General features: G+C 46.6%; 1 protein-coding gene across 2 annotated transcripts in view; it reads right to left on the bottom strand.

Moving 5' to 3' along the window:
• LOC136011805 (ral guanine nucleotide dissociation stimulator-like 1) overlaps positions 1-14,312 on the bottom strand; it is a 58,528-nt gene extending 44,216 nt beyond the window's left edge. The window contains exons 1-3 of one of the 2 annotated variants that reach the window (XM_065674192.1): positions 14,192-14,312; positions 10,031-10,105; positions 180-266 (exon numbers count right to left, since the gene is read on the bottom strand). In XM_065674192.1, the coding sequence (XP_065530264.1) occupies positions 180-242 (63 nt within the window). In that variant the 5' untranslated portion in view covers positions 243-266; positions 10,031-10,105; positions 14,192-14,312. Of the gene's footprint in view, positions 1-179; positions 267-10,030; positions 10,106-14,191 lie in introns of those variants that run through there. The other variant, XM_065674193.1, reaches the window with a different exon arrangement.
• Positions 14,313-16,464: the final 2,152 nt, after the last annotated feature.

Here is a 16,464-nt window from a genome sequence, read left to right as displayed (position 1 = left end):
GAGAGGAGAGGAATGAGAGGAGAGAAGAGAAGAGAAGAGAAGAGAAGAGAAGAGAAGAGAAGAGAAGAGAAGAGAAGAGAAGAGAAGAGAAGAGAAGAGAAGAGAAGAGAAAACAGCATCTCCTCCACCTCTAAAATATCCCACAGTCATATACAACAGTCTGTACACCAGTGACTTGCCTTCTCTTGGCACATCTCTGGTGAGACTCCCCTTTCTCTTCCACAGCATCCTTGAAGGCACATGCATTTCAAAGAGAAATCCAGGAACTGTTTGAAGAAAGCAGAAAGGCAGTTTTGAAATGTGGATGGCAATACATTTGTTTTCAATGTCCATTATATCTCTCTCCCTTTTGTGAAACACAACAATTGGATACGATCATTACACAGACAAGGAGGATGCTCAGTGATGTTCAATGGATGCAGTGCCAGCCACACACAGCCAGTGGCATGGTTACATACACCCAAGCTCTCTTCCTAGATCCCTTAAATTTCTGCTTTCTCTGACATTAGAGGAAGTGTTGCTATTGCAGTGGCCTAAACCAGTAAGCTAGAAAGCATATCAACTTCTCCCTCTTGACTGCGCTGCATATGTAAGTGCAGTGCTAAGACTTCCTCAATCAGCACAGCTCTACGTTAAGAAAATGGGTGTTAAACACGTTTCTGGAAGTAACCTGTTTTGCTAGGGGAGCCACAAATGCTTTTACCAGCCTAAGTCATCTCCAGTCTTTTCCCCTTTATGTTTTTATTACTCTTGTCTTTCACCTATTGCAAAATATGAGCTTTCCAAAACCCATATTCCTACCCTCCAGACCAGACAAAGTGCCGCATTTTGATAGAAAGAAAGAAAGAAAGAAAGAAAGAAAGAAAGAAAGAAAGAAAGAAAGAAAGAAAGAAAGAAAGAAAGAGAGAAAGAAAGAAAGAAAGAAAGAAAGAAAGAAAGAAAGAAAGAAAGAAAGAAAGAAAGAAAGAAAGAAAGAAAGAAAGAAAGAAAGAAAGAAAGAAAGAAAGAAAGAAAGAAAGAAAGAAAGAAAGAAAGAAAGAAAGAAAGAAAGAAGGAAAGAAAGAAAGAAAGAAAGAAAGAAGGAAAGAAAGAGCGAGAAAGACTTTCTTTCTCATTCAGGTATTTAATGTTCACTTTGAAGATCCCTCAGAACTTGCTATCCCACCAGCTGCTTCTTTTATAACCGGGGGAATTACGGACACAAAGATATGCGTGCATTTGTGTGTGTACTGTTTCCCTAGGGCTGCTGGCCTAGAGCAACCTCACAAAGCTCTGTAACTTTCTAATAGTAAGAAATATATAACAGGATAATGTAGATAGCACAGGTCTACACAGCCCGAGTGTAACTTGAAGCAGCAAAAATGTTCCTGTCCTTTTGAGCACTGTTTTCACTTTGTGAGTCAATATATTTGTTATTATACTACAGGTCGTAAAGAATGGGGCAACTAAAGTCAAGGACATGTCGCTCCCCACAGGAGACAGGGGTTCCTTCCCAGGTAACATCAATCATGAATAAGCACAATGGTTAATCTGGCAGAGGCCAGTGTTTCTGTTACTTTTTTACTCTTCCTGTAGTCACAGCTATTATGTATCTGAGTAAAAAACACAGGGGCTGCTTCCCAGTGTGCCATCAAACACCCTTCACTTCAGATCCCGCTTGGAAACTCAAAACATTCTTTGGAGAATCTTACAATGTAAGAGAGGTAGAACTGTTCTAGAATCCACTGCTGACAACCTAGAACCCACCTAGGTGAACAACAAATATGGTGCCCTTTAAGAAAATCTTCCTTAAATGAGAAACTTACTCATTCTTACTTACTTCCTTCGTACGTCTTCGTTCCTTCCTTACTCATTCTGCCCTATCTGATAAATCATAAAATCCTAGAACGGCTTTGGTTGGAAGGGAGCTTAAATCTTACCCAGTTCCAACCCCCTGCCACGGGCAGAGACACCTTCCACTAGACCAGACTGCTCCAAGCCCCATCAAAGCTGGCCTCGAACACTGCCAGGGATGGGGCATCCACAGCTTCTCTGGGCAACCTGTGCCAGTCCCTCACCACCCTCACAGTGAAGAATTTCTTTGTGAGATTTCATCTAAATCTGCCATCTTGCAGTTTAAAACCACTCCCCCTTCTCCTATCAGTACATGCCCTTGTCAAAGGCGCCTCTCCAGATTTCTTGCAGGTCTCCTTAGGCACTGCAAGCTGCCATAAGGTCTCCCCTGAGCCTTCCCTTCTCCAGGCTGAACAACCTGAACTCTGTTTCCTTACAAGAGTTGCTCCAGCATCATCTTTGTGGCCTTCTCTGGACTTGCTCGAGCAGGTCCGCGTCCCTTTTGTGCTGGGGGCCCCAGAGCTGAACACAGTACCGCAGGTGGGGTATCAGGAGAGCAGAGTAGAGCGGGAGAATCCCCTCCCTCGACCTGCTGGTCACGCTCCTTTTGATACAGCCCAGCACACGGCTGGCTTTCTGGCTGCAGGCACACACTGCCGGCTCATGTGGAGCTTCTTAGCAACCAACCACCCCCCAAGACCCCCACCCCCAAGTCCTGCTCCTCAGAGCTGTTCTCAATCCAGCCTCTGCCCAGCATGTAGTTGTGCTTGGGAGCCTGTATCTCTTCCTGGGATGGATGTTAAACGTCAACACCACAAGAAGCCCCGCGTGCTACAATAGCGGGGTGATTACTGTCTTCCGACCAGAAACATCAAGCCAACGTTATTTGCTTTTTACACCTCATAGCAACCCATCAGCCGTGGGACACACGCTGCGGTGGCCCTACGTTGTGCGACCCCCGCTTCGTGCCTCCCCGCCGGGGCTGTGCCAGGGCGTCGGGGTCCTGTTTGGCTCGTACCCGCCTGAAAGCACGACGGAAGCTGGGGAACCTGCTCCTCCGTGGCATGTTCCGCCGCAGGCCCGCAGGGACCGGAGGCACCTGGACCGCGTCGAGAGCGGACTGAGCCTGTTGACAGCCGCGGCGGTGATACCCGCATCCGTCACCACGGCAACGGAACGCGCCCTCAGACAATTCGCGGCGGGCAGCCGACCAATGGCAGATCGCCTCACATGCCGCCCCGCCCACCGCCTCGCCCCGGGAAGCCTCTGCCTCTGCGCGACTGTGCCGGGCGCGCGTCCCCGGCCCGCGCCGACGGGGACGAGCAGACGGTGTCGTCGGCGCGGTTCCGCCGGGTGGATGTGCACGAGCACGACGAGAAGGAGCATAGAATAGCCGGGGCCGGAAAGGACCTTAAGATCACGTGGTTGCAACCCCCCTGCACGGGCAGGGACACCTCCCACTAAACCAGGTCACCCACGGGTCTGTCCAGCCTGGCCTTGAACACCGCCAGGGATGGAGCACTCACAGCTGCCTTGGGCAACCCATTCCAGTGCCTCACCACCCTCACAGGAAGGAACTTCCTCCTTATATCCAATCTAAACTTCCCCTGTTCAAGTTCGAACCCGCTACCCCTTGTCCTATCACTACACTCCCTGATGAAGAGTCCCTCCCCAGCATCCCTATAGCCCCCCTTCAGATACTGGAAGGCTGCTATGAGGTCTCCACGCAGCCTTCTCTTCTCCAGCCTGAACAGGCCCCACTTTCTCAGCATATGGCAGGTGCTCCAGTCCCCTGATCATGCTCACGGCCCTCCTCTGCACTTGTTCCAACAGTTCCATGTCCTTCTCGTGTTCAGGACACCAGAACTCTACACACACCTCACGAGAGCAGAGTAGAGGGGCAGGATCACTTCCTTCGACCTGCTGGTCACGCTCCTTTTGATGCAGCCCAGCATACGTTTGGCTTTCTGGGCTGCGAGCGCACACTGCAGCCAGCTCGTGCTCAGTTTCTCATCAACCAACACCCCCAAATCCTTCTCTGCAGGGCTGCTCTGAATCTCTTCTCTGCCCAACCTGTAGGTGTCCCGGGATTGCCCCAGCCCAGGTGTAGGACCTTGCACTTGGCTTGGTTGAACCTCCTAAGGTTGGCATCAGCCCACCTCACAAGCACATCAAGGTCCCTCTGGATGGCACTCCTTCCCTCCAGCGTATCAACCGAACAAAACAGCTTGCTGTCGTCAGCAAACTTATGATTGATTTTGTCAGGTCCCATGCACTTGTTCAGGTTCAGGTTCTTAAGACGCTTTCAAACCTGCTCCTCTCCTACAGTGGGCCTAAGGTCTTCATTCTCACAGTCCCTGCGTCTGCCTTGCCAGACTTGGGTAGTGTGGCCAGAGCATCTGGAAGTGAAGCCTGAGGGAAAGAACTTATTAAGAATCACAGAATCCCAAGGGTTGGAAGGGACCTCAAAAGATCATCTAGTCCAACCCCCCTGCAAGAGCAGGGTAACCTACAGTACATCACACAGGAACTTGTCCAGGCGGGCCTTGAATATCTCCAGTGTAGGAGACTCCACAACCCCCCTGGGCAACCTGTTCCAGTGCTCTGTCACTCTTACAGTAAAGAAGTTCTTCCTGATGTTAACGTGGAACTTCCTATGCCCCACTTTACACCCATTGCCCCTTGTCCTATCACTGGATATCACTGAAAAAAGCCTAGCTCCATCATCCTGACACCCACCCTTTACATATTTGGAAACACTGATGAGGTCACCCCTCAGTCTCCTCTTCTCCAAGCTAAAGAGACCCAGCTCCCTCAGCCTCTCCTCATAAGGGAGGTGTTCCACTCCCTTAATCATCTTTGTGGCTCTGCGCTGGACTCTTTCAAGCAATTCCCTGTCCTTCTTGAACAGAGGGGCCCAGAACTGGACGCAATATTCCAGATGCAGCCTCACCAAGGCTGAGTAGAGGGGGAGGAGAACCTCTCTTGACCTACTAACCACACCCTTTCTAATGCACCCTAAGATGCCATTTGCCTTCTTGGCCACAAGAGCACATTGCTGGCTCATGGTCATCCTCCTATGCACCAGGACTCCCAGGTCCCTTTCCCCTTCGCTACTTTCCAGCAGGTCAACCCCCAACCTATACTGGTACATGGGGTTGTTCTTCCCCAGATGCAAGACTCTACACTTGCCCTTGTTGAATTTCATCAAGTTTCTCCCCGCCCAACTCTCCAGCCTGTCCAGCTCTCGCTGAATGGCAAAACAGCCTTCTGGTGTGTCAGCCACTCCTCCCAGTTTTGTGTCATCAGCGAACTTGCTGAGGGTGCACTCAGTTCCCTCATCCAGGTTGTTGATGAAAATATTAAACAGCACTGGTCCCAGCACCGACCCCTGAGGGACTCCACTAGTCACAGACCTCCAGCTAGATTCTGCGCCATTGACCACAACTCTCTGCCTTCTTCCTTTCAACCAGTTCTTGATCCACTTCACTACTTGATCGTCAAGCCCACACTTCCTTAGCTTATCTATGAGGATGCTGTGAGAGACAGTATCAAATGCCTTACTGAAATCAAGAAAAACCACATCTACCGCTCTACCATCATCCCTCCACCTAGTCACTTCCTCATAGAAGGCTGTAAGGTTGGTCAAACATGACTTCCCCCTCATAAAACCATGTAGGCTGTTCTTAATGACCCCCTCATCCTTGATATGCCTAGAGATGGAGTCAAGAATAAGTTGTTCCATCACCTTTCCAGGGATGGAGGTAAGGCTGACCGGTCTATAATGACCCGGGTCCTCCTTCTTGCCCTTCTTATAGACTGGTGTGACATTTGCCATCCGCCAATCCTCAGGCACCTCTCCCGTTTCCCACGACTTACCAAAGATGATGGAGAGTGGCCTAGCAATGACCTCCGCCAGCTCCCTCAGCACCCGTGGGTGCATTCCATCCGGACCCATCGATTTATAGATATCCAGAAACTCAGCCTTCCCAAATCCAGGGTAGCCAGTTCTCCCGATAGCTTCCGGAGAGGGCCCACATTGTCCCTAGTCTGTCTTTTATTTGCTACGTACCTATAGAATCCCTTCTTGTTATCTTTCACATCCCTTGCCAAATTTCATTCTAACTGGCCCTTAGCTTTCCTCACCTGGTCCCTAGCTTCCCGGACAACATCCCTGTATACCTCCCAGGCTGCCTGTCCTTCCTTCCGCCTTTCATAAGCCTCTTTTTGTCCCTCTAAGTTTCCCCAGCAGCTTGTTATTCCACCCATGGAGGTCTCCTGACCCGATGATCCCAAAGAGGCCAAAGTCCGCTGTCTTGGAAGTCCCGGGCAGTGAGCACACTGCGTGCCCTTTCTCACTGTCCTGATGATCTCAAACTTGACCGCCTCATGATCGCTACAGCCAAGGCAGCCCTGGTGCACCACATTCCCTGTTGGTGAGCACGAGGTCAAGCATGGCACCTCTCCTTGTCAGCTCCTCTATTACTTGCAGGAAGAAGTTGCCTTCCACACAACAGAGGAACCTCCTGGATTGCTTGCGCTGGGCCGTACTGTCCCTCCAAAAGATATCAGGACGGTTGAAATCCCCCATGAGGACAAGGGCCTGCCAGCGTGAGGCTGTTCCTATCTGTCTACAGAGCGCTTCATTCACAGAGTCCTCCTGATCAGGTGGTCTGTAACAGATCCCCACAGTAATGTCCCCCATTGCTGTTCTCCCTTTGACCCTGACCCGCAAACTCCGTTGACTGATCACCTGACCCCACACAGAGTTCCATACTCTCCAGCCTATCACTGACATAAACAGCAACTCCCCTGCCCCATCTGCTGGGCCTGTCTTTCCTAAAAAGCCTGTAATCTTCCATTCCAACACTCCAGCCATAGCAGCCATTCCACCTTGTTTCTGTGATACCAATTATAACATATCCCCGTCGATGTGCACACCTCTCTTAAGAAGTTCGTGGATGACGAGGAGGGAGGCGACGGGCAAGGCGGGCCTGACAAGAGCGAGGGGGACTCGCTCCTCAAACTCTTCTTTTTGAAAGTCAACAGAAGCCTAAGCTAAGAAAACATGCAGTAAACACAGAGAACTCCGAAGGCAACGATGATCTAAGATAAAGAGGCAACTCTGTCACACCTCCACACAAAAAACCGCAGAGCTGAGAAACAGCACCAGGCAATCTTGTTTATATAATGCAAGGAAGAGCAAAAAGAATCGCTTATAGGAGGAGAGAGAGGGTCAGGTTACTCACTCCTCACTACTCTCTTGTCAGACAACTAAGAGAGGCAAGGCATCATATTTCTGGAAACACAGACATTTCACTGGAATTCCACCTTTTCTGGATTTTATTCTTCTCTTACTTACAGCCACAAACTTCCTGACTGACTGAAAGCAGTAAGAACTGTGGAAAGCAAGCTACTGAACACGAGAAGCTAAGCTGGCTCCTGATAACTAAGGAAAAAGAAAAGAAGAAAAGCAGAGTCATGCATGGCAGGGTTTTTTTTTTTTGAGCTCGCAGACCTTTTGCGGGTGTTCTGAGCCTACTCATAACTCTAAGGTCCAAACTCTGCGTATTTGTAAAGTTACAAAATTACAGTTCCTTTCTTTAAGCTGTGTATTACTGAATGCAGTTTTAAAGAAAAGGACAATAATAATAAAAAGCCCCAACGACATTTTAGATTATAGGTAATTAAACCTGATCCCTGACGAAAAATACCTTTCTTTTTTTGACCACCCTAGAGGCCCAAAACTGACAGGAACGATGCATAAGTGAACAGAAGAAAATGCCCTTTGCAGAACGGATCCTTAGAAGGCACGATTTCGAACACAGCTGAAATGATCTTGGGTCAGTAACAACTATTACGTCACTGCAACAAGTGGGAGAAGTAACTGCTGGCTTGGACCTCGAATTTGGAAACAGCGGGATAGGTTTATAGCTCCCCCAAGTCTCTCAAATGAGGCTGTGCCATAAGTGTCCTCAAGCCCTAGTATAGGACTTGCTACATGAGCACGAGGTGGAACACTAATTAACGAAGAAAGGAAAAAAAATCCAAACCAAAACCTTCCACCAGGCATTTGCCTTCTCAAAATAATAACAATCTTAGAAAAATAATCAGCTGTGCTGACTCTATCAATGAAAACTGCATCAGAGAAACTCATCAGACGTTGTGCTACCGCAGAAATAAGACCACAGCCTCCTCTGATATTGAATCCTGAATACAGCTCGCAGGGCAAAACTACACTTACGTGTGGACAGCTGCTTCCCTTTCACAGGAGCTGCCATTGTCAAGTTGTTCAAGGGTTTCAATATCCAGGCATCCCTAGCTGAAAAAAACAGACAGCAGAGGGTCTTCATGGTGCGGTCTGTTGCAAAAAGCTCTAGGCATGTTTGGACAGTGAGTTTTAAAATGAAGTCGCAGCCTCGGGTGGGACATTTGTTTGCATTCCTGAGGCACCTCAGTAAGAGAGAAGTAAGAATGGAAACTACTAAAAATCAAAATTACGTTGACCATGTTGAGGAATGTATGTAAATATGCTTTCTGGGAATCTGAAGTGGATATATGAATGTACTTTCAGACAGAATTAGTTGTCTTAAGACTACTTGTTGTATGCCATCCTGTTCAAAGCCACCTTTGAATGACTGATTCACATTATTTGAGCTCTTTGCAAGCTCTCACTGGTTACGGAAAGAAAATATCCCCAGATACACATCAATTAACACATAAGAACCACAAATGAGCAGTCTGGCAACCCACCAGTGCAGAGCAAGAAAAACTGCACTGTTAGGGGAACGATACTGAAAATAGCCGCTTGGGGCAAAGCGTCCTTGCAAAAGATGCAAATTTTATTCATTCAGAATTTTTCATTTTAAAAAGTATCTTAATGAAAGTAAGTAAAATAAATCACACATGAAAGAGTACTGGCTGAAAGTCACTGCCTATATGCATACAGCTCTTGGATTCTCTTTGGCAATCAACATGCTTAGGCAGCAAGAGATCTCATGACACACTGTCGCTTGGCAAGTCAGCTCCTCTCTAAAGTTATTAGAATCCACGCAAACTTGATGTCCTTTCCTATTTTATTCTTCAAAGATACGTATGTCAAAAATTTAGAATCCAAAGCTGAAGGCATACAAAGAATTACCCACTCAGAAGAAGGAATTCCTCAACATTTTTCTATTCTTTCATATATGCCATTTTTATTGCTCCTCATGTTCTGCGTCTGAATTGGTATGGACTGACAGGTAAAGCTCACCATAGTAAACCTCGCTGTACAGTCTGCTCACCAGGATGGCTGCTCTTTCCTCATCTGACTTCCTCCCTGACTGGGAAGTTGCTACACTTGAGAAACCACAGCTATTCCCACAATCACAGCAGGCCTGGCAGCTAGGCATTTCAACACTGCTATGAACTGAGCCACAAAACATTCATTTAAAGCAAGGAGTACTATACTGCTTTTCAAATACAAAAGAAGAGCACAGATAACTTATCTATGCCTTGGTTCCTTATCTGCCTAGTGGGGAGAGCCAAGGTCAAAGCCTGTGAGTTCTTATGCTGCTCTTCTATACTAACGAACACTAAGCAGTTCTTGTCTGTCCTTAAAAAATTATGACTGCATGTGCATGTGAAGTAACGGAAGGGTATTCTCAAATTTTGCTTATGGCTGTACAATCCTTGTTTCAAATCAGCAGTCCCCGAAAAGCAGAATTCGGTCTGGAAGTAGCAGTATCCAGCAAAACATAAGCATCTATTCTAGATTCCTATAGGATCTGCAGCCCATGCATTCTGGCCTTTTTTTGGGGGAGAACAATATTAATTGTCTTGTGTCAGTCCCAGTTTGGTTTCTTAACAATCAGACACAGCACACTCTCTACCTGGCGACTACGCTTTAATGAGACTTGGGATGTGGGCAACGTGCCTTTACGCGCTTCATGTTTATGCGCAAATTGTGGAATTTGCAGTATTAGTGACATCTGTCCAACGGGTTAGTAAGTTCATGCGCACTAAATGTAATGGAAGGAATTCCTGACAACATCCGCCTATCACGTAAACAATGGCTTACTTTTCATTATACTGGCTCTTACCTGTCAAGGAGAAGCTCTAGCACTGCCTTAGAGGAAGCAAAAGCCCCGTATGTTAATAGAAACATATCGATGTAAGTAAAATCATTATCCTCAAAAGACATTATAAGGTTTTCTACCAGCTTCTCAAGAGTTCCACTTGTTATCTTCCTGGTGTTGCTGACAGTACGTTCTTTTATCTGGTCTTCTTCATCCTACAAAGTGGAAAGAAAAACAAAGCACAACAATCAGACGCAAGTCAGATCCCTGTCCAGGCTTTCACAATGAAACACAGATTAAATTCCATCTTTTCACAGGAATAAGTACATCTTTGACTACCAAATTATTTTGGCTCTCCAAACACCAAATGCTCTATCAAATAACGGAGACTTTTGGTAAGTTTATCTTTAAGATACTTCTCAGGCATGTTCCACGTAAGATTGTATAGCCTGACTGCTATCAAGTTATCTTACGATCCTACCGTGTATTAGTATCTAAAAGAATATCCATTATCCCACAAAGAATAATATTACTGGAGAGAACAACAGCGGTAATCCAGTGTCTCACTTAACTTCTGAATACACATGACAACTGACCACAACTGCGGCATCGGCACTTGTGATTCTCTTGCTGAAAGTACCAACTTTGGCTCACCACACAGAACGTAAGGTCATGAACACATCCGGATGCGAAACATTTCATCGTACTTTTGCAAGGAGTTTATCAAAGTCATCTTGCAGACGTGCCATTATAACATTTCCATTTTCTCTCACGGTTTCCAGGAGGTACAATATTTGTCAACAAATCTAGGGTTTGGTGTTGGGGGGTGTGTGCATTTTCAACAGCAGTTGGTTTTAAGGCTTACATCCTGCTTTAAGTCTGAAGCAGCTAGAAACATTCCCTTCAATTCTACCACTATTTAGAGGGCAGTTCCGAAGATGACTTTTGTGAGTAGTTTGAATACTTATTTGTTAAGTAGGTGTGATAAAAAAGCTTTAAAAATGGGATTATAAATGAAAACATCAACAAGAGCAGCCTAACAGAAAATTCCTCTCTACCTTTTGAGTTGGCTGTCTCTGGGAAGGAACTTTCAGACCACTGATGTAGGAAAGGCTGAACTCTACAGAGGCAGCATGGGGGAGGTGTGCAGTTCCCCTCCCACTGTTGCTGTTTAGCGACCGACGTACTACATCATCAGCTTGAGGAAAATGTGCCGTGACGCATCTGCGCTTTTGCCTTGATACAAATACGTGGCACGAATAACACAGATCTGTGTTCCACAGCCCCGTGGGCCAAAGGTACAAACGCTACCTGGTGACATGCAGTGGGATTACAAATTAGAAACTCTTCCATCTCCTAAATTAACGATACATCCTAGCAAGAGGGAGCAGAGACTCAAGATTAAAAAGCCAAAGAAGACAGTTCAAATTCTGAACAGTACAAAAGAAGGCTGCTGCCCAAATAGAAACATACAGAATTGCAGCCACTACTTCATAAATACCACTCAAAACTATTGCTTTTACCAAAAAACCCCACTGGTTTGCACTTTGTTTCCAATGCAAATATTATCTGTTGAGATTCTGAAAGCAAGAATTGTGGAATGAAACCAATGTAATAGTTTTTCATTAGGCAGACTGGAATAAAGTACTGAAAGAAAACAACTGGGATGAAGAAGAAGTAAATGAGATACCAAACATTCTTCAGGCTTAGTCATTTAAAACATTACCTCTTTACTAAAGACTTGTTTTATTCCGGAATTCCGCAAATGTAGTCTCAAGATAGTGAAACTCGTCTCTCTGCAACACAGTTTCTACTGATTTTGACAGATCTTCAAAAGCTTTTCGCTTTCCTGGAAACTTACAGCTTTTCCAGACGGGGAGTTTTCCACTCTAGCTGTTTTTATTAACTTGAGGGACAGACACCCTGTGCTGGAATAAAACTGCCTAAAGTGCAGTAACTTATAATCTAACTCAAAATAAGGAACTCTAACCAAGAATGACTGTTTCATTTCACTGATTGCCTGACTGTGAAAATGCAAATAACCTTAAACCTTCTGAACGTAGGAATGAGATTTTTCCGTCATTTTACCCTTATTATTTGGATATTGCTTCCCTACACACACAGGCTCTCTAGCACAGGCCTTCACATTTCCTCATTCTGCATGCTGCTGAAAAATCAGAATTCTGCATGTTGACTGCACCAATCTCAGAAGCCAGAACGGCTTCATGACGTTTCCTATCATCTGACAACTAGGGGTATTCCCGGATTTCCAAACCTCCACCCTTTTCCTTTCCCTTCTTACGGAATAAATAACCTCTCACGGCAGCAACCCAGAGCTTCCAGGACCAGTGGTGCCCCCCACAGAAAACAGATTTCAGTTCTACTCTGACCTGATTAAAAACATGGGAAGCAGAGGTTCTAAGCACTATCTCTATGCAGGACAGGAAATGCGTGTATTTTGTGACTTTGGTTTCAGCACTGCTGTACTGCTCCATGTCATGGAACTCTGCAAGAAACTGGCATGATAAAAACCTCAGGGCAGATATATAACAGTTTAAAATACCAACCTGGATACTACATCAAGCCGAGTTCTTATATTCTTGTCTCTGATACCAAAGAAAATACACAAACATAACTAAATAATAATGAAAGTTATAGCTACTTCCTGAAGATCGGGCTTATACTGCCACAGCGGCAATTATTCCAGGGAAGTGAGGACATTTTACATCAGCTGGGGCCTTGGCCTGACACAGCTGAAGGCGCTCAGCAGCATGCCACATTCAGCACGTATGCTTTTAAGCTTATTTTACTCACTGCTGAAGCCGTCTGTGCGTGCTTTAAAATACACCTTTGAAAAGCAGTACGGAGCTGTAACTCTTGCAGGAATGCAGACCCGTAATTTCTCATCCGGCTTAGAAAGCAATACAAAACGAAAACACCCAAACCCGTATTCCTTCGAGTTTTGGGGAACGTTCTGCTAACTTCTGAGATCCCTTCATTAGTCAAAATACCATGACTATTTGTCTGGGAGACCTGAGAACTGCTCCCAACAGGAGAAAATAACCCGTGGCACAGCTTGAAATAACTGTTAGATGTTCGGCTTCTCAGGCTCTAAGCTAAGATTCTTTTTCTGGACTAAGAATAAACTGATCCATGGACACAACTGGTGAAATACTGTTTACCCATGAAGAAAAGAGGAGTCAACACAAGCAGATGTTCCAGATGTCCAGGCAGACAACTTCAGTGTTTTGCTGGTTTTTAAATAGCGAGAGCAGCCAGTGCTGAAAGTCAGCATCCTAACAACGCACGTGAAATTCAGCTCCCTGGAGCAGGCTCCCACGTCCATGAGCAGCCTTCAAAAGGCCGCTGCGCCAGCTTTACTTCCCCAAAGAGACGGTGTTTCTTCCATTGGCCCTTTAGCTACCTACACTCTCAAAAACTTCATACCCTCACTTGAATTTAAGATTCTTACACAGTCAGGCTATGAAACAGCACACCATAACACTGTAGAAAAGATACAACAGCTCAGCTGAACTACCAAATACAAAAATTCGACAGCTTTTGTAAAGCAGTACCATTACAGTACTAGGGAAAGTCTTTCCCTCTTCAGTGGCTGCAATTTTTTGTAACGTTAAAATTCTTACGCTGAAAAAAAGAAAATAGGAGGGAGGGGGGAAGCGTTGGAATGATGTCTGATTGCTGTTTCTGTAGAAATGGTCTCTGCCACCCAGGGTTGAGTATCGACATGCAAGCAAGTAACGCGATAAACGCAGAAAAAGACCCCAGTGTGGAAGCCGGGAAACGGTTCGCCTCTGCTTTTAAGATGGGCCAGAGGAAGCACACCCGTATGTGCTGCGCTGAAGAGAGGCCCGAGTCTGCTGGGACAGCCTGTGTTCATTGCGCTGTCCCACCCATTAGTGTTTGCGTAAGAGCTCCCTGGCAATGGGGAATCCCTCCCATCTGCTCTGCAGTAACTGGATGGGCCAGTTCCTCTCCGGTTGCCACGACCTTTAACCACCAGACCTTCCACGCAAACACTACTGCTGCACCAGTGATGGAGGGGATCTGCAGATCACGCCTTTCCCCGTCAGCAGCAGTTTGCATCGTCTTAAGCCGCACGGAGTTTCCCGGACTTTCCCACAGCTCTGTAAATTGTTGCGAGATGAGCCTTGGAGCTTAGACACAGTTCTGGATCTTACAGATGAACCCAAGGTAACTGCGTTGGCCTTCCCACCAGGTATGCTTGGTCTCTCTCTCGAGATCCCTTAACCCGAATAAACGCAGAGAGCCGCGAGTGGTACCTGAGAGGAGCGAAGCGGCTCCGCGGTGGAGACGGCAGGCACCAAGCGGCCGGGGGTCGGCAGCACGGTCACCCCTCGGGGCGGGGGGCTGAGGCCGCGCACCCGCCCAGGCCCGTCCTGGCCCAACCCACAGCCCGCCCCGGGCAGGCTGGCCTCGCCTCTCCGCTGGCTGGGAGGCTGCGCGGGCCTGCGGCGGGGCCGCGCCTGGGCCGCGCGGGGCCGGAGCCCAGCCCGAGGGTGGCATCGCCCGCCGCCGCCTCACCGCGCGTCTGCCCCTCGCCAGAGGAAGGGGCCGGAGCCCGCCTGGCCGGCGGCAGGCCTGTTGGAAAGAGCAGAATTTTGTATGATAAAACAATTGCATAAAATAGTAAAAATTATTATGTTTGAGAAATTTATAAATTAATAGTGAGGTTTTGTATATTAGAAAATGCTGTGACTTCGTGGTTTTGTATCACGGCGGTTCTAATGTTGCAATATATCACAGCTGTCTTGTACCCAATGCTACAAAAACATAGCGTAACCAAATATGGTAAAAGGAGTGTAAAAGGATTTAGAAAAGTATGTACTGGAGACTATACCCAAGTGGAACCTGTGTATACGATAGCTGGAAGAGCATACCAGAAAGAAGATAAGAGGGTGCTAACGTTTGGAATATACTCAAGTGGGGGAAAGGTGAAAAGGACAACCTGAGGAAGACTTCTTACTTCATCTGAGGAAGACTCTTACTTCATCGGAACGACCAGCAGACGACCACCAGAGGGGGCCGCGCAAGCGCAGAAGAGGCTGATGTTGTAATAGATGGATATGGCAATCCCTAATGCATATGTATTAGTTAAATGTTGTAACCTATGATGAATATGTATTAACTGTGAAACTTTTAGGATATAAATTGTGGACGCGATGTGACGAGGTTGAAGCCAGATTTGGGCGAGTGCCCCTGGTTTCCCAGCGCTGCAATAAAGCGCCTCATATAACCATTCCGGTGGTTATGTGTTTAATCTTACGCTAACAGGCCGGGTGTTTTGTGTTAGCTGGGGCCTTGGCCTGACGCAGCTGAAGGCGCTCAGCAGCACGGCACGTTCAGTGCGTGTGCGTTTAAGCTCATTTGACTCACCGCTGAAACGGCTGTGTGTGCTTTAAAGTGCGCCCTGCAGAAACGGGGCAGAGCTGTAACTCTTGCAGAAATGCAGACCATTACTTTCTCATCCGGCGGAGAAAGCAATTGTGAGATACTGATGCAGAGTCCGCGTATCAATGCGAACTCACTCCTCTAAGCAAGCTAACAAGGTTTTGTTGAAGGACAAAGTCAATAAAGCAAAAGCAACAGCGCTGGGCGCATGACCGTAGCCAGAGGCGCAAGGGATTAGTATTTGTTGCAGGTTTCTGTACTTTCACTATTGCATCAGTTACATACGTACTCATAATTCCTGCATATAGGCGGGGAATATTAGAACTAGCTCCAAGAACTTCTTATCGTAAGTCTCCTCCTCTTGGCGTCTGCGCAGTGCTCTGCGGTGATTGTGGGCGGGGGTCTTGAGGATGAAGTAAGCAGTCTTCCTCTTGTGAGTAGGGGTCTTCAAGATGAAGTAAGCAGTCTTCCTCACAGTGTACTTTTCACCTTTGGCACAGTTGGACGCCCCAGTAATCACACAACTAGCTGAAACCACGATTCTATCGATACCTAGCAAAGATTTAAAACAGTGGGACCTTCCTGCAAAATCTAATGCAGGATGGGCAGACAAGGAGTATCCCGAGCTAGCAGATGTTTGGGAGGCTCTGTCTCTAAACTCACCGATAAGTAGCAGGATGGTGGGAAATAACTCATTCATGTTTAGTGGGGCCACTAAATCCTGTTATCTCACCACAGACTTACAACACAAACATTGTTCTTTGAAGATACTTTAGAAGACTAGTGTGAAACAATTAACTCATGTTTAGTGGGGCCACTACATTCCACAGACTTACAACATAAACATTCTAAGTGACTCGGTTTTGAGAGTCTGACCCTTTTTACCTTGTTGTCTAATCTTGTGTCTTCAGCGAGCTTTGTTTCTGTTATTGTAAACTCGTACAGTTATATCCACATAACCACACCTGTGACTTGCGAAAGCCAATACATTTATGTGTTTCTCACACGATACAAAACTAAAACACCCGAACCTGGATTCCTTCAAGTTTTGGGGAACTTGCTGCTAACTTCTGAGATCCCTTCGTTAGTCAAAATACCATGACTATTTGTTTGGGAGACCTGAGAACCGTTCCCAACAGGAGAA

Source organism: Lathamus discolor, chromosome 3 (genome assembly GCF_037157495.1).
Source record: "Lathamus discolor isolate bLatDis1 chromosome 3, bLatDis1.hap1, whole genome shotgun sequence".
NCBI lineage: Eukaryota > Metazoa > Chordata > Aves > Psittaciformes > Psittacidae > Lathamus > Lathamus discolor.
Note: the sequence above shows the minus strand (reverse complement) of the source record. Positions and strands in the feature narration are given on the sequence as shown.